Genomic DNA, 23371 nt, shown 5'->3' with positions numbered 1-23371 from the left:
AATTTTCTGACAGTGTGTCCCATCTCACTCACCTTTATTTATGGACACCAAAAAAACCTAGACTAGGAAAGAGACATTAGTAGGAAAACTGACAACATTCAAATAAGGCCTGTGAATTAGTTAACAGTATTGATTCTATATTAACTTCCTGATTTTGATAATGTGGCTATGGTTATGTAAGATGTTAACATTAGGCCAGGCACAGTGGCTCACGCTTGTAATCCCAGCACTTTGGGAGGCCAAGGCGGGCGAATCACGAGGTCAGAAGTTCAAGACCAGCCTGGCCAACGCAGTGAAACCCTGTCTCTACTAAACATAGAAAAATCAGCTGGGCGTGGTGGTGGGCACCTGTAATCCCAGCTACTCAGGAGGCTGAGGCTGGAGAATCGCTTGAACCCGGGAGGCAGAGGTTGCAGTGAGCCAAGATCATGCCACTGCACTCCAGCCTGGGCGACAGAACTAGGCTCCGTCTCAAAAAAAAAAAAAAGAAGATGAAGAAGATATTAATATTAGGGGAAACTTGGTGAAAGGTATAGAGAGATTCTCTAATATTTTTATAAATTTTCTTTTTTTTTTTTTTTATAAATTTTCTGTAAGTCTAAAAAGATTTTTTAAAGTCGGGTATAAAAAATATTAGTGATGAATCTAGGTGAAGGGCATAGGTTTATGGACTGTGCTTTCTTGTCACTTTTCAGCAAATTTCAATTTTTTCTTTTCTTTTTCTTTTTTTTTTTTTTTGAGATAGAGTCTCGCTCTCATTGCCCAGGGTGCTGTGCAGTGGCGTGATCTTGGCTCACCACAACCTCCGCCTCCTGGGTTCAAGCGATTCTCCTGCCTCAGTCTCCCGAGTAGCTGGGATTACAGGCATGCACCACCACCCCTGGCTAATTTTGTATTTTTAGGAGAGATAGGGTTTCTCCCTGTTGGTCAGGCTGGACTTGAACTCCCGATCTCAGTGATCCACCCGCCTCGGCCTCCCAAAGTGCTAGGATTACAGGCATGAGCCACCGTGCCCAGGCAAATTTTTTCAAAATAATAAGAGAAAAAAATGAAATACACATTTTGGTAATTTTTTTTCATTGTTGTGGACTGACTACCTTTAAAAAGCCCATTGCTACCAGGTGCAGTGGCTCATGCCTGTAATTCCAGAACTTTGGGAGGCTGATGCGGGCAGATCACTTGAGGTCAGGAGTTCGAAACCAGCCTGACCAACATGGTGAAACCCCATCTCTACTAAAAATACAAAAATTAGCCAGGCGTTGTGGCCCACGCCTGTAATCCCAGCTACTTGGGAGGCTGAGGCAGGACAATCACTTGAACCCAGGAGGCAGAGGTTGCAGTGAGCTGGGATCATGCCATTACACTCCACCCTGGGCAACAGCATGAGGCTCCGTCTCAAAAGAAAAAAAAAAATTCCCATTGCCCTTTAATCTACCACCTAAATTACGCTCACACAGTATTTCTAGGGAATGAAGATGGCATGAACAATAAAGAAATTTGCTAAAGATAAGTAACAGAGAAACTTCGAGCATACTTTAAAACATTATTCTCCATTGCTAGTCTAGTGCTATACCCAACAGACCACGCTGCCAAGTACTTTGAAGCACTGAATAATGTTACTAATGACCCTCAAGAATCTATGATTATTCGGCACTCTCAACGTTCCTGTCAACTTCTCTCAGCCTGTTAAGAGTAAATTTTTCGAGCTGCCAGTAACACAAAATCCATTGCCACTAAACAATCAGAGTGTTTCTTGCAGCTTCCTACACTGTGCCAGATAAGGATGCTGTAATCAGCACTCAACTGCAATTTGGCCACTGATGCAGGAGGCTAAACAGGCTCCTTCTGTGGTACTGGAGAGAGTAAACACCATCCTTGCCAGGAAAGCGGCAGGATAAGACTTGCAAAAACAAAGGCAGTGAGCAGCCCGTTGCTTTTCCTGATAGTAACTTGAGTGAAGGCTTCCTTTACTGACCACAGTATTACTTCGGAACATCACAAATTATTACTATTATTATTATTATTTTTTTCGAGACGGAGTCTCACTCTGTCGCCAGGCTGGAGTGCAGTGGCGCAATCTAGGCTCACTGCAAGCTCCACCTCCCAGGTTCGTTCACACCATTCTCCTACCTCAGTCTCCTGAATAGCTGGGACTACAGGCGCCGCCACCACGCCCAGCTAATTTTTTGTATTTTTAGTAGAGACCGGGTTTCACTGTGGTCTCAATCTCCTGACCTTGTGATCCACCTGCCTCGGCCTCCCAAAGTGCTGGGATTACAGGCGTGAGACACTGTGCCCGGCCTATTTTTTAGACTTAGAAATTAGATATAGTTATCTTCTTTCATTAATGCAATAAATGTCAGTGTGCAGTGATAAAGAGGACAACTTGGCAATTTATTTTAGAGAAATTCATAATTGTAAATCTTTAGTAATTAGCTGCTGCATGAAGTTAAAATAATTTACAAAAAATTTGGTTCAACTCAACCTATTAGAAATAAATGTAGTGTGTGTGAGACTAGGAATTACTGCAAAGGTATTACACAGGAAAGATAAAGGAAATAAAAGGTTTACCTCAAGAAAACAACTACAAAAAATAATTTTTTATTCTTAAATCTAGTTATTCATGCTTATTTGAAGACTGACTAACATCCTTTAGAAGAAAAACTATAGGTATGATTACGACTTTTACTTAAATTCACTACTTAAAAATCAGCAAGTTGGACTTCATCAAAATGAAAAACTTTTGTTCTGCAAAGATACTGTTAGGAAAATTAGAAGGCAAGTCACAAACTAGGGAAAACATTTGTGAGCTAAGAATGAATTCGCTTTTTTTTTACATCGTTTTGCTCTTGTTGCCCAGGCTAGAGTGCAATGGCACGATCTCAGCTCACCACAACCTCTGCCTCCCGGGTTCAAGCGATTCTCCTGCCTCAGCCTCTGGAGTAGCTGGGATTACAAGCACGTGCCACCATGCCCGGCTAATTTTGTATTTTTAGTAGATACATGGTTTCTCCATGTTGGTCAGGCTGGTCTCGAACTCCTGACCTCAGATGACCCACCCGCATCAGCCTCTTAAAGTGCTGGGATTACAGGCGAGAGCCACTGTGCCAAGCCTATGATTTTTGCATTTTTAAAAGATTAAAAATATCTGAAGAATAATACTTTGAGACATGTAAACATTATATTAAATTCAAATTCCAACCAGATGCAGTGACTCGTGCCTGTCATCTCAGCACTTTGGGAGGCCTAAGTGGGCAGCCTGCTTGAGGCCAGGAGTTTGAGACCAGCTTGGGCAACATAGTGAGAATCCTGTCTCTACAAAAACTTTAAAAATTAGCCAGGCGTGGTGGTGCACACCTGTAATCCCAGCTACTCAGGAGGCTGAGGCAGAAGGATTGCTTAAACCCAGGAGTTCAAGGCTGTTGTGGGCTATGATTGCACCACTGCACTCCGCCTGGGCAACACAGTGAGAACCTGTCCCCCCAGCCCAAAAAGAAATTATCACTGTGCAGGAAGTAATGAACAAAAAGAAAAAAATCTTCAAATTGCAGTGTCTATAAAGTCTTATTGAAACAGACACAGCCGGGCGCGGTGGCTCAAGCCTGTAATCCCAGCACTTTGGGAGGCCGAGACGGGCGGATCACGAGGTCAGGAGAGCGAGACCATCCTGGCTAACACGGTGAAACCCAGTCTCTACTAAAAAAATACAAAAAACTAGCCGGGCGTGGTGGCGGGCTCCTGTAGTCCCAGCTACTCGGGAGGCTGAGGCGAGAGAATGGCGTAAACCCGGGAGGCGGAGCTTGCAGCTCACTGAGATCCAGCCACTGCACTCCAGCCTGGACGACAGAGCGAGACTCCGTCTCAAAAAAAAAAACAAAACAAAACAAAACAAGAAACAGACACATGCATTCACTTACCTATTATCTATGGCTATTTTTGTGCTACAACAGGAAAACTGAGTAATGAGTAACTGGGACAGAGACTGTATGGCCTACAAAACCAAAAACATTTGGTTAAGACCTTTGCAGAAAAGGGCTACTGGTCAGGGATGATGGTGCATGCCTACAGTCCCCGCTGCTAGGGAGGCTGAGGCGGGAAGATGGCTTAAGTCCAGGAGTTCAAGACCAGCTTGGGCAACAAAGCAAGACCCTTATCTGAAAAAAAAAAAATTAAAAAGAAAAGGTCTGCTGACCCCTGGCTTGGCCTATATTAGTTCAAACTAATCATAAGTCCCCATTTAGAGACGTGTGCTGTGTGGTTACAGCACAGTTCCCAGTACAACTTAACCTAGTAAAGCCTCAAATTTCCTAATTTACAAAGTGAGAACAATGACACTTAACTCAGAAGGTTATTGTGAAGATTAAATGAAACTTGGCTCATAGTAAGCACTCAAACTGCAACTGCTATTACGTCTTTTTTTTTTTTTTGAGATCGAGTTTCTGCTCTTGTTGCCCAGGCTGGAATGCAATGGCACGATCTTGGCTCACTACAACCTCCGCCTCCCATATTCAAGCAATTCTCGTGCCTCAGCCTCCCAAGTAACTGGGATCACAGGCATGCGCCACCATACCCAGCTAATTTTGTATCTTTTGTAGAGACAGGGTTTCACCATGCTGCCCAGGCTGATCTCGAACTCCTAACCTCAGGTGATCTGCCCGCCTTGGCCTCCCAAAGTGCTGGGATTACAGGCATGAGCCATGGCACCCAGCCTAGATTTTTTTTTTTTTTCTTTTAAGAGATAGGGTCTCGGGCCAGGCAGTGTCTCATGCCTGTCCAGCATTTTGGGAGGCCAAGGTGTGAGAATCACTTGAGGCCCAAGTTCAAGACTAGCCTGGGCAATATACCAAGACCGTATCTCTTGAAAGAGAGAACAAACGAACATGACAGACCAACAGACAGACAGGGGGTCTCACTATGTTGCCCAGGCTGGTCTTGAGCTACTGGCCTCAAGTGATCTCCTTCCTCCTGCCTCAGTCTCCGTAAGTGCTAGGATTATAGGCTTGAACCACCGTGCCTGCGAAGATTTTTGTTTTACAATACTTCTTAATACTACAAATGAATGTATTACCTTAATCTTCACTTCAGTGAGAAGACTAATGATTTCATCCTAACACTTTATCACCTTTCAAAAGCTTCTGCATAATCTTTCGAATGCTGGAAACCCACACATTTCTAAGAATTTCCCCTGTATTAAAAAAATCTTTAGGCTGGGTGTGGTGGCTCACACCTATAATCCCAGTACTTTAGGAGGCTGAGGCAGGTGCATCACCTGAGGTCAGGAGTTCGAGACCAGCCTGGCCAACATGGCGAAACCCTGTCCTTACTAAAAATACAAAAATTAGCCAGGCATGGTGGTGGGCACCTGTAATCCCAGCTACTCAGGAGGCTGAGGCAGGGGGAATTGCTTGAACCCGGGAGGTGGAGGTTGCCGTGAGCCGAGATCACGCCACTGCACTCCAGCCTAGGCAACTGAGCAGGACTCCAAAAAAAATATTTAAAAGTTCAAAACTGTACTGTTATGGAAACATTGTTAAAATGTGTTGTCACTCTTCTAGTTGCACTTAAGTACAGTTCTACTTGGTGAATACTTAATACTGCCTGCCAGGAATTATATTAAATATATATTATCTAATTTTCACAATAACCTTAACAAAGTAGGCACTATAATCTCATTTTACAGAGAGATACAAAATTCATAGATGCTCTAAATGAATTTGGTGAGAAAGGAGGTGAACTCCTTTCATATGAGTTTCATATCTCTCTGTAAAATGAGATTAGAGTACATACCTTGTAGATTTATTGAAGTTTCTTCCTGCAAAGCTAAATAGCAATAATTTTATTTTTCCAGGAGCATATTTGAAAAATATTTCTTGCGTTCTTGTTACAGCCTTATTTTCTACACATCACAGGAAAGCAGTTTTGAACTTACAACTATAGCTCATATTCTAAAGGTCAAACAGTTGATCAATGAAAGAGCCAGAATTCAATCACAAGTCTCACTCCCAATCTACCTGAATGTGTTAAACCGCATGATTTAACACGTGTATTAAAATGGTCAGCAGAGGCAGGAATTTCATTCTCTGGTATTTCAATATGTTCATTAAAAATGCCAGCTGACTTGCTATTTTTAGGTACAACTTCCAAGCCAGTGAATAGATTTTAAAGCAGTCCTGGGGAGGAGTGCCCTGAATAATGACATTTAGGTCAACCATACTGCATATACAACGGTGGTCCCATAAGATGATAACACTACATTTTCAGCCAGGCACAGTGGCTCATGCCTGTAATCCCAGCACTTTGGGAGGCCAAGGCGGGTGGATCATTTGAGGTCAGGAGTTCAAGACCAGTTTGACCAACATTGTAAAACCCCATTTCTACTAAAAATACAAAATTAGCTGAGCATGGTGGTACACGCCTGTAAACCCAACTACTTGGGAGGCTGAGGCAGGAGAATCGCTTGAGCCTGGGAGACAGAGATCGCAGTGAGCCGAGGTCGCGCCACCGCATTCCAGCCTGAGCAACAAGGGTGAAACTCCATCTCAAAAAAAAAAAAAAAAAAAGAAGGCCAGGTGCGGTGGCTCAAGCCTGTAATCCCAGCACTTTGGAAGGCCGAGACGGGCGGATCACGAGGTCAGGAGATCAAGACCATCCTGGCTAATATCGGGAAACCCCGTCTCTACTAAAAAAATACAAAAAACTAGCCAGGCGAGGTGGCGGGCGCCTGTAGTCCCAGCTACTTGGGAGGCTGAGGCAGGAGAATGGCGTGAACCCGGGAGGCGGAGCTTGCAGTGAGCTGAGATCCGGCCACTGCACTCCAGCCTGGGCGACAGAGCGAGACTCCGTCTCAAAAAAAAAAAAAAAAGAAAAAAAGTATTTTCACTGTATCTTTGCTATGTTTAGATATGTTTAGATACACTAATACTTACCATTGTGTTCCAATTGCCTACAATATTCAGTACAGTAACAGGCCGTGTAGTTTTGCAGCCTAGGAGCAACAGACTGTACCACAGGGCCTCAGTAGGTAGGAGGATATCCCATCAAGGTTTGTGTGCACTCTATGAGGTTCACACAGCAAACTCCACTAATGACACACTTCTCAGAATGCATCCCCACCACTGAGTGGCAAATAACTGTATAGAGTGAAAGACTCATCAGATTTCATCATGTTCAAACTGATAACAATTTCAGATAATTGTGGGAAGAGCTATTAACAAAGTATGTTTCCTAACCCAATTGACAAATAGGTTCACCTTGTCCAAATCCTAAATGTCACTATTGGAAGGCCATATTTTTACACATACTGACACACCAAGAACACATCTGGCTAGCACAAAATATTGCTTCTGAGAAAAGACACATAAAGGTCATACGAGAACTGTCAGAAAAGAATTCCTTTGACATCTATCCTTCCTTGTCTAGGGAGAAATGGTAGTATTCTAGGCTCACCTGTCTTCTACTTGAAAGACGGCCACAATCCGGAGCTAACTTAACTGAAGCCAGGGAATGAACATCCATTTCCTAGGAGGCCCATTTAGCAGAGACACAATCAGAGCAGGGAGAATTAAGAGGAAGGCAATGAGAAGCAAAGGCTGGCCACTGATTTGAGCATTCACAGAGCCCCGAAGAATGCAGCAGGGAACACTATTTTAGAGTAAACCCCTCCTGATTTTGCACGTACCACATAGCAAAAGCAAAAAGCATTCTTTCGAGTGAACTAAACAGAAAGGCTATTTAAGATGTATGATTTAATCCAGAAGTTAAAATAACGCATTTATTACTTGTAGATTCAGACAGACATTACTCAGAACTTAAGTTCATTCTAACTCTTGCCCAATTCTCCCTTCTCAGGGGTTACATTTTCTCTCTTCGGGAATGTTTTTTATTTTCACTATTTCTTATTTTTATTTCATTTTATTTTATTTTTCAAACAGTTTCACTCTTGTCGCCCAGGCTGGAGTGAAGTGGCGTGATCTCGGCTCACTGCAACCTCCGCCTCCCAGGTTCAAGCAATTCTCCTACCTCAACCTCCCAAGTAGCTGGGATTATAGCTGCACACCACCACGCCCAGCTAATTTTTATATTTTTAGTAGAGATGGGGTTTTGCCATGTTGGCCAGGCTGGTCTCAAACTCCTGACCTCAGGTGATCCACCCACCTTAGCCTCCCAAAGTGCTGGGATTACTTGTGTGAGCCACTGCGCCCGGCCATCATCAGTATATTATTATCAATTATATGCACAAAGGGCATCCAGAGTATCTGGAATCAACCTTATGATAATGTGTGAGAAAAGAGAGGAGACGAGAAGCCAAAGCCTAAATTTTACTTCTGATGACATCATTTTACTCATCACATAATCTTAGGTATAATATAACCTTTCTAAACCTTAATTTCCGCATCTACAAAATGCAGATGACACCTGCAGTTTGCTTCCTTCAGAGTTATAAAGCTCAAAAGAGATCAAATATGTGAAAGCACAATGAAGTCTGCAAAGAACACAAACATGTTAGCCATTATTATTGAGCTTTTTTTTTGAGACAGAATCTCACTCTGTCATCCAGGCTGGAGTGCAGTGGTGCGAACTCAGCTCACTGCAACCTCTGCCTTCCAGGTTCAAGTGATTCTTCTGCCTCAGCCTCCAGAGTAGCTAGGACTACACGCGCACGCCACCATAACCGGCTAATTTTTGTATTTTTAGCAGAGACAGGGTTTTGCCATGTTGGTTGGGCTGGTCTCGAACTCCTGACCTCGTGATCTGCCCCTGCTCTGCCTCCCAAAGCACTGGGATTACAGGCATGAGCCACCGCACTCGGCCTATTACTGAGCTTTTTATCTTGACAGATTTCTTTTGTGTGTGTGTGTATGTGTTTTGTTGTTGTTGTTGTTGTTTTTGAGATGGACTCTTGCTTTGTCATCCAGGCTGGAGTGCAGTGGCGCGATCTTGGCTCACTGCAACCTCCATCTCCCGGGTTCAAGCAATTCTCTTGCCTCAGCTCGTGAGTAGCTGAGATTACAGGTGCCTACCACCAAGCCCGGCTAAGTTTTGTATTTTTAGTAGAGGTGAGGTTTCTCCATGTTGGCCAGGCTGGTTTTGAACTCCTGACCTCAAGTGATCCCCCATCTCAGCCTCCCAAAGTGCTGGGATTACAAGCGTGAGCCACCACACCCAGCCTACTGTTTATATTTCTAAAGAGAAATCATGGGCCGGGCGCGGTGGCTCAAGCCTGTAATCCCAGCACTTTGGGAGGCCGAGACGGGCGGATCACGAGGTCAGGAGATCGAGACCATCCTGGCTAACACGGTGAAACCCCGTCTCTACTAAAAAATACAAAAACTAGCCGGGCGAGGTGGCGGGCGCCTGTAGTCCCAGCTACTTGGGAGGCTGAGGCAGGAGAATGGCGTGAACCCGGGAGGCGGAGCTTGCAGTGAGCTGAGATCCGGCCACAGTACTCCATCCCGGTCGACAGAGTGAGACTCTGCCTCAAAAAAAAAAAAAAAATTAAAAAAAAAAATAAAAAAAAAAAAAAAAGAGAAATCATGGCATATGAACAAACCACTGATCGGAACTTCTTAGATGACTCCAGCTCACAAGGTCACACCACAGTGGAAAGCAAGCCTTCAATTCTCTATCACTTACAAAAGGCCAGATAGGGCTTAAGTTCCAGCACCAGCCAACCCCTTTCACCTATAGGGAATCTATATTATAAAATGTCTAACCTCAACAAAGGTCCTGAGTGTTGTTTCAAATTTCACCGCCAATTTTCACTAAATATTTCTGATATAAGAAAAATAGGCCAAGCCTGGTGGCTCATACCTGTAATCCCAGCACTTTGGGAGGGTGAGGCAGGAGGATCACTTGAGACCAGGAGTTCAAAACCAGCCTGGGCAACATAGTGAGACCTTGTCTCTACAAAAAAAAAAAAAATTAAAAAAAAAATTTGTAGTTAATAATTTTTCTATTTTGTTGAAAAGAAATCTGCCTCATGATAAAAGAGTTACAGAATTCCAAGGAAAAACAAACACGGAAAACCTAAAAGTTGGTTGTTATCCTTACATTGAAAGGCAGCAATACAGAAAATTCTATCAATGTATCTCATCAAAAACATCAAACAGCCAGGCGGGGGGGCTCATGCCTGTAATCCCAGCACTTTGGGAGGCCGAGGCGGGCGAATCACCTGAGGTTAGGAGTTCAAGACCAGCCTGACCAACATGGAGAAACCCCGTCTCTACTAAAAATACAAAAATTAGCCGGGCATGGTGGCGCAGGCCTGTAATCCCAGCTACTCAGGAGGCTAAGGCAGGAGGATCGCTTGAACACAGGAGGCAAGTGAGCCAAGATCGCGCCACTGCACTTCAGCCTGGGCGACAAGAGCGAAACTCCATCTGAAAAAAAGTAAATAAATAAATAAAAAACACACATTATTACACACAACCTGAAGCCAAAAAAGAGAAGAAAAAGCAAGAGCCTCCCTCTTAGTAACAAATGAGTTAAGCAGTGATAGAAGTTGCACTAACATTACAGAGGGCAGGAGAAACACTTGGTGACTCACACATTCCCCTTTGATGTCAATTTTACAATTTAGAGCCAAGTGCAGTGGCTCAGGCCTGTAATCCCAGCGGTTTTGGAGGCCGAGGCAGGCAGATCACTTGAGCTCACTTCGACACCAGCCTGGGCAACATGGCAAAACCTCATCTCTACAAAAAATACATGACATTAGCCAGGCGGTGCCACGCACCTGTGGTCCCAGCTACTAGAGATGCTGAGGTGGGAGGATCACTTAATCCAGGGAAGCAGAGGTTGAAGTGAGTTGAGATTGCCCACCACATCCCAGCCTGGATGACAGAGTGAGACCCTGTCTCAAAAAAATAAATAAATAAATAAAAATAAATTTAAAATAAAATAAAATAAAATTTAAAGAGAGAGTTTCTTTCGGAAAGGAGGGAGGCTGGGCACAGTGGCTCACGCCTGCAATCCCAGTACTTTGGGAGGCCTAGGTGGGCAGATCACCAGGTCAAGAAATAGAGACCATCCTGGCCAACATGGTGAAGCCCCGTCTCTACTAAAAATAGAAAAATTAGCTGGGTGTGGTGGCGCGTGCCTGTAGTCCCAGCCACTCGGGGGGCTGAGACAGGAGAATCGCTTAAACCGGGGAAGCAGAGGTTGCAGTCAGCGGAGACTGCACCACTGCACTACAGCCTGGCGACAGAGCGAGATTCCGTCTCAACAAAAAAAAAAAAAAAAAAAAAAAAAAAAAGGAGGGAAAAACCTCCTGGTTCCAATTTCAAAGTCAATTCCCCACCCTCCCCCTTTTTCTTCCCCCAAAAATCTGAGTCATATCAAACATCTGGTACCCACGAAATTTACTACTTTAAATTCATGGAATTAAAACTGAGCACCCACAACTGAACAAATATTTTCTGAGTTCAACCAGAGATGCTGAATACTAACTTTATCTTCCCTAGCACTTACACCTGCAAATGTAGTTTTCTTCCTCGACTTGGAAAAAAAAAAGCACAGTGAACAAATTTCAGAGTGCAGCTATCACCTCCATAGAACTTGATGAAAAAGGAAAAGAGGTATTCTTTACCCCCAACAATTTTGTGACAATTTTTAAAAATGGTTTAAAATTGTTTAAATATCTACTAGTGTAAATATCAAACTAAATCCTTACACGTCAAATTATTTGTTTGTTTTTGAGACGGAGTCTCGCTCCATCGCCCAAGCAGGAGTGCAGTGGCGCGATCTCGGCTCACTGCAAGCTCCGCCTCCCAGGTTCACGCCATTCTCCTGCCTCAGCCTCCCGAGTAGCTGGGACTACAGGTGCGCACCACCACGCCCGGCCAATTTTTCTTGCATTTTTAGTAGAGCCGGGGTTTCACCCTGTTAGCCAGGACGGTCTCGATCTCCAGACCTCGTGATCTGGCCACCGTGGCCTCCCAAAGTGCTGGGATTACAGGCCTGAGCCACCGCGCCTGACCAAATCTTTTTTTTTTTTTTTTTTTTTACGGAGACAGGATCTCGCTGTGTTGCCCAGGCTAGCAAGCTCAGTGGCCCATCACAGGAGTTTGGAACTCCCGGGCTGAAGGAATCCTCCCTCCTCAGTCTCTCGAGTCGCTGGAACGACAGGCACACGCCACTGTGTCCGGCCAAAGTTTTTTTTTTTTTTTTTTAGAGATGTGGTCTCACTATGTTGTCCAAGCTGGTCTCGAACTCCTGAGACCAAGCGATCCTCCTGCCTTGGCCTCCCAAAGTGCTGGGAATAACAGGCGTGCTCCACTGCGCCCGGCCCCAAATCTTTGTCTTGGTAATGGAATAAAAAGCGGAGTATACAGTTGGCGGGTAGGACTTAAATCCTCAGATGACGCCAACGTTTCTAACCAAGGATTTCAAACGGCTCCCCATTAACTTTTCATTAACCTAGCAAACAAGAAAGTGACACGCTGAGATTTTGGATCCTTTTTCTTTCCCAAACTCTGCCTCTAGCAGAGAAGGAGGCGCCCAAACAAGGGGTGTGGCCCACTGGCAAATCAGTCAGACCGTCCCGAATCAGGGACAAATACTGGAAAGCAGAGAGGAAAAAGAAGTTTCGCGTTTCCGCTCCTCGGACTCTGCTCCAGAATTCAGCGTTACCCGTCCGAAGCAGCGGCGTCAGAACAAGTCACTAAACATCACCCGCACCGCCTCCCGGGAGGGGCTGGGTCCCCTCTCGGCTGAGACACGGCCGGGCAGTGCGAGCAGAGCGGGGCCAGCGCGTCTCCCCCCAGGGAAACCCAAGGCCCAGAGGGGCCGAGGGAGCCCAACACGAAAACTCCAAAGTTCCTGAGCAGGGACCTGAACCAAAGGTCTCTGCCCACGGCGCGGGCTGTAGGGCCGCCGCTCCACTTGAGAAAAAGGTCCCCACACCGAAGTAGGGCGAGGGGTTCGCCTCCCGCCGCCGAATCCAGTCCCTGCCTGGGTCGCCGAGTCCCGACTCCCGCCCTCTCCCTACAGGGCTCCCAGAGAGGCCCTCCGCCTTCTCGCTTCGCCCCTCCGCCTCGCTCAGGAGGAGACCTGCCACGGCCCTGTCTGACCTGTCGCCGCTGGGACCGAGCCGGCAGCGCGAAGCCTCCATGCCCGCCGCCGAGGAAGCACCCACCACGTACACACTCTTCTCTGTGGTCGCCAGAGTGGCTCAGCTGGCACGCCGCCGCGTCCCGCCTCCTGGCAACCGCGTTCCACACCGTCGCCGCCGCCGATTGGCCCGTGTTCTCGTGGCTCCTGTCTCATTGGCTACTACCGGGGCAACGATGCGGGAGGGTTGCTAAGGGGCGGGAGGCGAGCCGGAGTTAAACGCGCCTGCGCGGGGGTGGGGTGATGCCAGTCAGGGCTTGGTCCTCTGGAGCGCCACGCGGGTCCGGGACTGAAGGGCAAGAGTTTGTTTTTGCCTGCGCCTCGTCCGCCGCGCGGCGAGCGGGCGAGCCCGGTCAAAGGAGTCGCCCATACCCCACCAACCGCCACGCACGCAGCGGCTCCCCGCACCCCCGCCATTTTTACCGAGCCCACCCAGAGCGCTTCCCTATGTCTGCCCTGTGAGGATGTACAGACCTCTGTCGCTTCCCATTCTGGCCCCTGCCCTGATACCAGAGGCCTTCGTGGACCCGCTCTGGTACCCTCTCCACTCTGCCAGTCACTCCCAGTGAAACGCATCTTCCATAGCCTGGCCTTGACCTTCAACTGCACACAACTCCTTAAGCTTCCCATACTCCAGCCCAAGCTTTCAGGTCATTCTTTGACCTGCTCTACAGACTCCCCTAAAGCACACGAGGGAATCCAGAGACTCTTTCTTTTTTTGAGACAGGGTCTCACTGTCTCGCCCAGACTGCAGTGCGGTGGCCCAATCTCAGCTCACCGCAACCTCCGCCTCCCAGGCTCGGGCGATTCTCCTGCCTCAGCCTCTGAGTACCTGGGATTACAGGCACGGGCCACTACCGCCTGGCTATTTTTTGTATTTTTAGTAGAGATAGGGTTTCACCACGTTGGCCAGACTGGTCTCTCAACTCCTGACCTCAAATGATCCACCCGCCTCCGCCTCCCAAAGTGCTGGGATTACAGGCATGGGCCGGTCCTGGAGACTCAGTTTCCATCTACCTTTCTACAGCCTGTGGGCCTTCCTCAAACATCCATAGCCCACAGTGAAAGCCCCTGTCTAAAAGTGTACTCTGTCTCCAATAAATCCCATCGCCAAATGTCAGTCCCTTTCTCCCTACTGACATGCACATAATCCCTACAGAACATCCTGAGTCCGGACAAGTCTCTGCACAAATGGCTTTATGGCATTCTAAGGTCAAAATTGTTTCCACATTGGTTTTGAACCTACAAGTTAGAACTTTAGGAGGCACACGCTGAGTGGACCGTTACACTGCCTGGGTCAGCCTGCACTCACTGTGTGACCCTGTGCATGGTTCATTCTCTGCGTCAAATTCCCATCTGTAAAATATGCAGAGTAATCCCTGCTTGATCTAGTTGGGGCTGGACCTGACACAGTAGGTCCAGCTGAATGAATGCTGGATGAATGGGATTGAATGAGATGTACTTATCTGAGTAAAAGGCCATCTGAGACCTTTGGTTGACTGGGGAAGTCCTTCTGCATTAATTACAATAAGTAATATTCATTGAAAACTTTCCTTATTTATACACTGTTGAACAGTTACTCTAAGAAAGCATTTTCCCACCCTATTTAATATTGACAGATTTCTTCAGTTAGAAACAAAAACTCAAAACACAGGCAATCCTAAAGAACTCATCTATGTCCCCTTTATCTTCCCTTATCTCATATAGTCCCTAAAACAGGGCTTGCTGCCCTTTCTTCTTCTTGCCTTTTCAGCAGATGAGTCAAGGTTGCAGAGGAGGCAGTCAACCATAGTCACAGAGTTTGATTTTTTTCCATCCATCAGGTCATAGAAGCTGCCACTGAGCCTGACAAGAGCTGGTACTCAAAAATGCAGAATGAATTGGTTTGAATGAGGTGATTAAAGGGTTACTGAGTAGTGGTTACGGAGACAAAGACCTTTAGTGGATGGGGTAATATTGCTGTATTACTGACAGAAGCAGGATTCTCTAAAAAAACTTTCTGCAGCCATTTACTTACATACATTTTAAAGAGTTACTACAAGATATTTAAAAAATTTAAAGTTAATACAAGAAAAATATAAAGTGAATAGTTCATGACACTAAACTCAACTGTTCATGACACAAAGTATCTTAGAAAACAAATCTCAGCTGGGTGTGGTGGCTCACGCCTGTAATCCCAGCACTTTGGAAGGTCCAGGTCAGCAGATGAGTTGAGGTCAGGATTTTGAGACCAGCCTGGCCAACATGGAGAAACCTCATCTCTACTAAAAATACAAAAAAATTAGCCAGGCATGGTGGCAGGTGCCTGTAATCCCAGCTACTGGGGAGGCTGAGGCAGAAGCATCGCTTGAACCCAGGAAGTGGAGGTTGCAGTGAGATGAGATCATACCACTGCACTCCAGCCTGGGCAACAGAGTGATATTACATCTCAAAAAACAAAACAAAATAAACAAACAAAAAAACCCTGGGAATTGAATTCCTTTATGACTCCAGAAAACATGTGTCTTTTCTATCGAGACTGCTGATGGTAGTCAGCTTTTCACAAGGAATTGGCTTCTGCTCAGCTTCCCTCTCTCCCTGAGGTAAGCAAGCAGGTGCTGTCGTCTCCTCCACGTGACCTTTATTCCATACTTGTCTTCGGGGGTGTCTTCAACCAGAACAGGTCCAGGCTCTGGGCTATTAGGAGTGCCAGTATGAAGAGAGCAGCTTGGAAGGCTGTTTTCCTTCTGATCTCGGGGAATGAGTTCTTCCTTCACAGACGATGACTCTGGGGTCTGGATATCAGGTGGAATGAATACATAAGGTAAGCTCTGAAGTGCCTGTGCTGACATGTCCCCACAGCTTTGGGGACTGAGCACTGGAACTAAGGGTCTTCTGGAAACATCCTTTTCTGATTCACTGGGGCACTTCCGGATTAAGGGGATCCCCAATGTCTCTGAATTGGAAGACTGCGGACTCTCAAAAGTTAGATGTGGAAACTTGGAAGTGGTAGATTTTCGACTTGAATGTCTCGCCCGGTTTTGGTGGTGGTGTTTCCGGTAGGCTGGGAACAAGCTTCCCGCTGTTGTATCAAAATCAGGTGATACCTTAAAAAAAAAAAAAAAAAAAAGTGAGGTGAGCCTAACTAAGTCTAACCTAAGAGAGGAAACTATATCTGATGACCAGACTCTTAAATTGGGGTCTAATGTAGTAATGAACACAAAGCTAAAATAGCTGTCTAATGGGATAACAACAGGATGCTTTGGGCAAATCATTCCATTTCTCTGGCCTTCAGCTTCCTCGTGTGTAGGAATGGGGATGATGTCTCTTTCACTGCATCACACCATATGGATATAACTTGTTTTCCCCCCTGGGATGGAGTCTCAATCCGACATCTAGACTGGAATGCAGTGGCATAATCTCAGCTCACTGCAACTTCTGCCTCCTGGGTTCAGGCGATTCTCCTGCTTCAGCTTCCTGAGTAGCCAGGACTACAGGTACCTGCCACCACGCCCAGCTATATATATATTTATATATATATATATTTTTGAGACAGAGTTTCGCTCTTGTCACCCAGGCTGGAGTGCAACGGCACTCTGCTCTGCTCACTGCAACTTCTGCCTCCCTGATGCAAGCGATTCTCCTGCCTCAGCTTCCCGTGTAGCTGGGATTACAGGCACGCACCACCATGCCCAGCTACTTTTTGTATTTTTAGTAGAGACGGGATTTTACCATTTTGACCAGGTTGACCTTGAACTCCTGACCTCAGGTGATCCACCTGCCTTGGCCTCCCAAAGTGCTGGGATTACAGGCATGAGCCACGGCACCCAGCCAATTTTTGTATTTTTAGTAGAGTCAGGTTTTTACCATGTTGGTCAGACTGGTCTCAAACTCCTGACCTCAAGTGATCCACCCGCCTCAGCCTCCCAAAGTGCCTTGATTACAGGCGTGAGCCACAATGACTGGCCTAGATATAACTTATCTTTAAACTTCATGAGGGTAGAGACCAGCGGTCTTGTTCTTGATTCCCAGCACCTAGCAGAATGCCTGGAACAAAGAAGGCCCTCAGTAAATAATGAAAAGCCAACTCCAAGCACAGGGGGTGAGAACTAGCAGAGGACCTGGCATATAATGACTATTCAATAAATGTTCATTCCTATTCTCATCCACAGGATTCTGATGTTTAGGTTTCTTCCACAGTCCTGTAGCAGGTATTATGGTTCTTCCAAGCAGTCCTGAATAAGTTACATTTATTCAATATTCCCAAGCCAAGCTTATGTTTTTGTCTGGCCCTTTTACTACATTACTTTCCCATTGTATAGTAGCTATATTCTCTTCCCAGTGCTTCTGTTTGTTTGGTTTTTTTTTAATTTTTTTTTTGAGACAGGGTCTCACGCTGTTGCCCAGGCTGGAGTGCAGTGGCAAATCTTGGCTCACTACAGCCTTGACCTCTAGGCTCAAGAGATCTGCCCACCTCAGCCTCCTAAGTAGTTGGGACTACAGGTACACACCGCCATGCCCAGCTAATTTTTCTATTAATATTTTTTAGTCAAGATGGGGTTTTGTCATGTTGCCTAGGCTGGTCTCGAACTCCTGGGCTCAAGCAATCCTCCTGTCTTGGCCTCCCAAAGTGCTAGGATTACAAACATGAGCCACTACACCTGGCCTCTCTTCCCAGGGCTTTTAAGCGGTCAAAATATGACATATGCTATTCTTATGGGATTTTTATTTTTCAAGGCTCAATCTGTTAAACAATAAACAGAGTATCTAGCTAGACACTTCATCTTTCACATGAGGTTTGGGGAACAATCTCATTTTTAACTTGTTCTGCCATTGATCTGGCATTCTCACCCAGCTAATGGGTAAAAAACTTTTACACTGAACTCTTTCAGAGGAAAATAGGGGAAGAGAAAGACCCTAGTTCCCACTAACCCATTCCTCAGTTTGAACTGAGAAAAGAAGATGTACCAGGGAAGATGGCTGGCCACAGACAGAAAGAATACATTAACTCCTTGCCCCTTCCCCCATGAATCTTATTCTTTGGAGGCCCTGGTTCAAGAGGCAGAAGAGTCAGCATTCTGGAAAACCTAACAGAGTAAAAGTCAAAGTAGGCCGGGCGTGGTGGCTCACGCCTGTAATCCCAGCACTTTGGGAGGCCGAGGCAGGCAGACCACGAGGTCAGGAGATCAAGACCCTCCTGGCTAACACAGTGAAACCCCATCTCTACTAAAAACACAAAAAATTAGCCGGGCGTGGTGGCGGGCACCTGTAGTCCCAACCACTCAGGAGGCTGAGGCAGGAGAATGGCATGAACCCGGGAGGTGGAGCTTGCAGTGAGCCGAGATCGCACCACTGTGCTTCAGCCTGGGTGACAGAGCGAGACTCCATCTCAAAAAAAAAAAAAAAAAAAGAAAAAAAAAAGTCAAAGTAATAATCCCATGGGCCTACCCAGGAAGTGATGGTGCTGTGGTCAATGGGCTTGCTGGGCACCTGTCGAGTGTGAGTGACGGGAAGCTGTGTAGATGCACAGCTGTGTTTGGGGCCCTCCAGTGGTTGATGGTGGAACAGCAGCTGGGCTTTCTGGGAAGGCTGGCGGCGTTTTTTTCTGGGAGGCATCAACCGGTGAATGAGGAACAGTTAGTAACCACATGATGCTGTTAGCCTTCGGGTTGGGTGATAGGCTCCAATTCCAACCCATGCCTGTAGAGAAGAAACAAAAGCTGAGAACAAAGAATTCAGATGATTCCCTAGCTCCTCCTGATCCTCTGCCAGCCAATTCTACCATAAACCTCAAGGCTGTGGGGAGCACGGCCTCCTACACCTACGACCGCCAAACAAAACACAATATTCATATTCAACATTCATCTAACGAACATTTAGTGAGTATGTGCTAAGTGTCATGCTGGGTGCTGGGAATTTAAAGATGAATAACCATTTATTCAACAATCATTTACTGAGTGCCAAGCATTTGTAGTGATACAGAGATCACCCCTGTTTCAAGGAGCTGAAAGTCTAGCAAAGGGAAACAGACATTTACAACACAGTATGAGAATACGATATGGTTCCATTCATTCCAAAGGAAGCTTTCTGGAAAGGAAGATACCTGACCTAGGTATGAAAGGCATATGAGAAACAAAAGAGCAAGGAGGGCACTCCAACCTGAGGAAGAGTGTACACAAAGGCACGGAGACGAGAAGCAGTATTGTGAATTCTGGGAATTATAAACTCAATGTATCTGGACACAGAGTATGAAAAAGAAAAATGGCAGGAACTGAGGATAAACGGTGTCAGGCTGAGGTTAAAAAAAAAAAAAAAAAACAGGTGACACGGCTGGGGGAGGGGGCTCACGCCTGTAATCCCAGCACTTTGGGAAGCCGAGGCAGGCAGATCACCTGAGGTCGGGAGTTCAAGACCAGGCTGGCCAACATGGTGAAACCTCATCTCTACTCAATATACAAAAGTTAGGCTGGGAGTGGTGGCTCATGCCTATAATCCCAGCACTTTGGGAGGCTGAGGCGGGCTGATCACTTTACGCCAGGAGTTCAAGGCCAGCCTGGCCAACATGGCAAAATCCCATCTCTACTAAAAATACAAAGCTTAGCTGAGCGTGGTGGCACATGCCTGTAGTCCCAGCTACTCAGGAGGCTGAGGATCACTTGAACCCAGGAGCTGGAGGTTGCAATGAGCTGAAATTGCGCAACTGCACTCTGACCTGGGCAGCAGAGCTAGACTCTGTCTCAAACAAACAAACAAACAAATAAAAAAGATGTATTTTTAAAATAAAAAAGGGTGTAGTAGTGCATGCCCGTAATCCCAGCTACATGGGAGACTGAGGTAGGAGAATCACTTGAACCTGGGAGGTGGAGGTTGCAGTGAGCCGAGATTGCACCACTGCACTCCAGCCTAGGAGACAAAGCGACTTATCTCCAAAACAAACAAACAAACAAAAAACAGGTGACACCATATGAGTTTAGATTTTAAGCAGAAGAATCTGAGCCCACCTGGCTTTTAAAAACTTTTTCACTGCAGATAATGTCAAATATGCACTGAAGTGGACTGAATAACATAATGGGCCCTGTGTACCGATCATCCAGCTCCAGTAACTATCAGCCAGGCTAACCGTGACCCATCTACACCCCAGCCACTTCTTCTATCCCTGGATTATTTTGAAGAAAATGTATTCAGCCAGGCACAGTGGTTCATGCCTGTAATCCCAGCACTTTAGAAGGCCAAGGTGAGTGGATCACCTGAGGTCGGGAGTTCGAGACCAGCCTGACCACGTGGAGAAACCCTGTCTCTAAGAAAAATACAAAATTAGCTGGGCGTGGTGGCGCATGCCTATAACCCCAGCTACTCGGAGGCTGAGGCAGAAGAATCGCTTGAACCCGGGAAGCAGAGGTTGCGGTGAGCAGAGATCACACCACTGCACTCTAGCCTGGGCAACAAGAGTGAAACTCCATCTCAAAAAAAAAAAGAAAAAGAAAAGAAAAGAAAAAGAAAAAGAAAATATATTCTATGATTCCCATTAATACGACTAAATAAATACATGAATCCTTTAACATTAACAAATATCCAGCCAGCTAGTGTTCCCATTTTCTTTTTTTTCGAGACAACATGATCATGGCTCACTATAGCCTTAACCGCCCAGGCTCAGGCGATCCTCCCACCTCAGCCTCCCAAGTAGCCAGAATGCTGGCTAATTTGAGTATTTTTGTAGAAATAGGGTTTTGTTGTGGTGCCCAGGCTAGTCCTGAATTCCTGAGCTCAAGCGATCTGCCCACCTCAGCTTTCCAAAGTACTGGGATTACAGGTGTGAGCCACCACACCCCAGGTTTTCTATGTCTTTTTTTCTTTTCTTTTTTTTTTGAGACAGGGCCTCGCTCTGTCACTCAGGCTGGAGTGCAGTGGTGTGATCATGGATCATTGCAGCCTCGACCTCTAAACCCTAAGCCATCCTCCCACATCAATTTCCTGAGTAGCTGGAACTACAAGCGGGCACATTGCACCTGGCTAACTTTTTTTAAAACATTTTTTATAGAGATGAGGTCTCACTGTGTTGCCTAGGCTGGTCTCAAACTCCTGGACTCAACCAATCCGTCCCTCCTCAGCCTTCCAAAATGCTGGGATTACTAGCAATTCTTCAGATAGGCCTTCCCTAACAACTATGTCCAAAATAACAGGCAACTCAACCTCTTGACCTGTCTGATTTTTCTCTATACTTTTATCTTTTGAGACGGAGTCTTACTCTTTCGCCCAGGCTGGAGTGCAGTAGCTTGATCTTGGCTCACTGCAACCTCCACCTACTGGGTTCAAGCAATTCTCCAGCTTCAGCCTACCCAGTAGCTGAGATTATAGTCACCTGCCACCATGCTCAGCTAATTTTTATATTTTAAGTAGAGATGAAGTTTCACCATTTTGGCCAGGCTGGTCTTGAACTCAGTTGAGACCTCAACTGATCTACCTGCCTTGGCCTCCCAAAGTGCTGGGATTACAAGCGTGAGTCACCATGCCTGGCTCCTCTGGTAGCCTTCTGAGTTCCCTGTTTCCTTTTTCCACCCCCATCTCCAACCTGACTTTTCTCACAAGGTGCCTAGAGCATCTTTTTTTCACGTTTTTCTTAATTATTATTTTTTGTAGAGACAGAGTCTTGCTTTGTTGCCCAGACTAGGCTCAAACTCCTAGGCTCAAGCAATCCTTCTGCCTCAGCCACCCAAAGTGTTGGGATTACAGGTATAAGCCACCACGCCTGGCCCAGATCAACTTTAATAAGGGCTTCTTTAGTGGAATGGTGGGACACAAGGTTGAATGCAATAAGTAGAGAGGTGAAAGAGTTGCAGCTGAGCATGCTGGAAAGTCACACACAGAGCAGGTTGGTTCTATGCATTCGTGATCCATTCAATCAACAACAAAAAATAACTTGCTTTGACTTATGTGACTAGGCAGTAGAGAGATACAGGTAAAGAAAAAAAAGGATGAAGTTTCTATTCTTTTTTTTTTTCTTTTTTTTTTTTTTTTATGGAGTCTTGCTCTGTTACACAGGCTAGAGTACAGTGGCACAATCTTGGCTCACCACAACCTCCACCTCCTGGGTTCAAGCAATTCTCCTGCCTCAGCTTCACAAGTTGCTGGGACTACAGGCACACGCCACCATGCCCAGCTAATTTTTGTATTTTTAGTAGAGACGGGATTTCACTATTTTGGCCAGGCTGGTCTCGAACTCCTGACCTTGTGATCTACCCGCCTCAGCCTCCCAAAGTGCTGGGATTACAGGCGTGAGCCACCATGCCCGGCCAAAGTTTCTATTCTTAAGGAACTAACATCTTATGGAAAACACAAAAAATATATATATCCATTTGTTCATTCATTCATTTGAAAAATATTTACTGAGCGCCTGTGCTAGGCACTGTTCCAGGTGCTGAAAATATGTACCAGAGAATAACATGCCCTCTGCTCTTTTGGCCGGGCGCGGTGGCTCAAGCCTGTAATCCCAGCACTTTGGGAGGCCGAGGCAGGCGGATCGCGAGGTCAGGAGATCAAGACCATCCTGGCTAACACAGTGAAACCCCGTCTCTACTAAAAAAATACAAAAAAACTAGCCGGGCAAGGTGGCGGGCGCCTGTAGTCCCAGCTACTCTGGAGGCTGAAGCAGGAGAATGGCGTGAACCCAGGAGGCGGAGCTTGCAGTGAGCTGAGATCCGGCCACTGCACTCCAGCCTGGGCGACAGAGCGAGACTCCGTCTCAAAACAAAAAAAACAAAAAAAACATGTCCTCTGCCCTTGTGGTGCTTACATTCTAGTTGGAAAGGAATAAAAAGTATAGAGAGGCCGGGCACAGTGGCTCATGCCTGTAATACCAGCACTTTAGGGGGCTGAGGGGGGCAGATTACTTGAAGTCAGGAGTTCAAGACCAATCTGCCCAACATGGTGAAACTCCGTCTCTACTAAAAATAGAAAAATTAGCCAGGCGTCATGGCACACACCTATAATCCCAGCTACTCAGGAGGCTGAGACAGGAGAATCGCTTGAACACGGGAGGCGGAGGTTGCAGTGAGCGGAGATCACACCACTACACTCCAGCCTGGGCAACAGAGCAAGATTCGGTCTAGAAAATAAACAAAAAGCTACCACAGGAATCCAGTGGAAAGATGACAGTGGTAGCAATGGCTATAAGGGAGGAGACCACCCCTCATATTGCCTTATGCCCAATTTCTGCCTCCAAAGAAAGAAAAAGTAAAAACTAAAAGGCGGAAATGAAATCCACAAGCAGACAGCCCGGAGCCACACA

At 46.1% G+C, this 23371-nt stretch overlaps 2 protein-coding genes across 2 annotated transcripts in view; both read right to left on the bottom strand.

Annotated features, from left to right (window-relative positions):
• TULP3 (TUB like protein 3) overlaps nt 1-13189 on the bottom strand; it is a 47867-nt gene extending 34678 nt beyond the window's left edge. Inside the window, exon 1 of the mRNA XM_023182927.1 lies at nt 13068-13189. Coding sequence (XP_023038695.1) covers nt 13068-13108 — 41 coding nt within the window. The 5' untranslated portion in view covers nt 13109-13189. The remainder of the gene's footprint in view (nt 1-13067) is intronic.
• Nucleotides 13190-14602: 1413 nt separating this feature from the next.
• Nucleotides 14603-23371, bottom strand: part of RHNO1 (RAD9-HUS1-RAD1 interacting nuclear orphan 1) — a 14354-nt gene continuing 5585 nt past the window's right edge. Inside the window, exons 2-3 of the mRNA XM_023182926.2 lie at nt 18535-18786; nt 14603-16193 (exon numbers count right to left, since the gene is read on the bottom strand). Coding sequence (XP_023038694.1) covers nt 15639-16193; nt 18535-18702 — 723 coding nt within the window. The 5' untranslated portion in view covers nt 18703-18786 and the 3' untranslated portion in view covers nt 14603-15638. The remainder of the gene's footprint in view (nt 16194-18534; nt 18787-23371) is intronic.

Source organism: Piliocolobus tephrosceles, chromosome 10, assembly GCF_002776525.5.
Source record: "Piliocolobus tephrosceles isolate RC106 chromosome 10, ASM277652v3, whole genome shotgun sequence".
Lineage (NCBI taxonomy): Eukaryota > Metazoa > Chordata > Mammalia > Primates > Cercopithecidae > Piliocolobus > Piliocolobus tephrosceles.
Note: the sequence above shows the minus strand (reverse complement) of the source record. Positions and strands in the feature narration are given on the sequence as shown.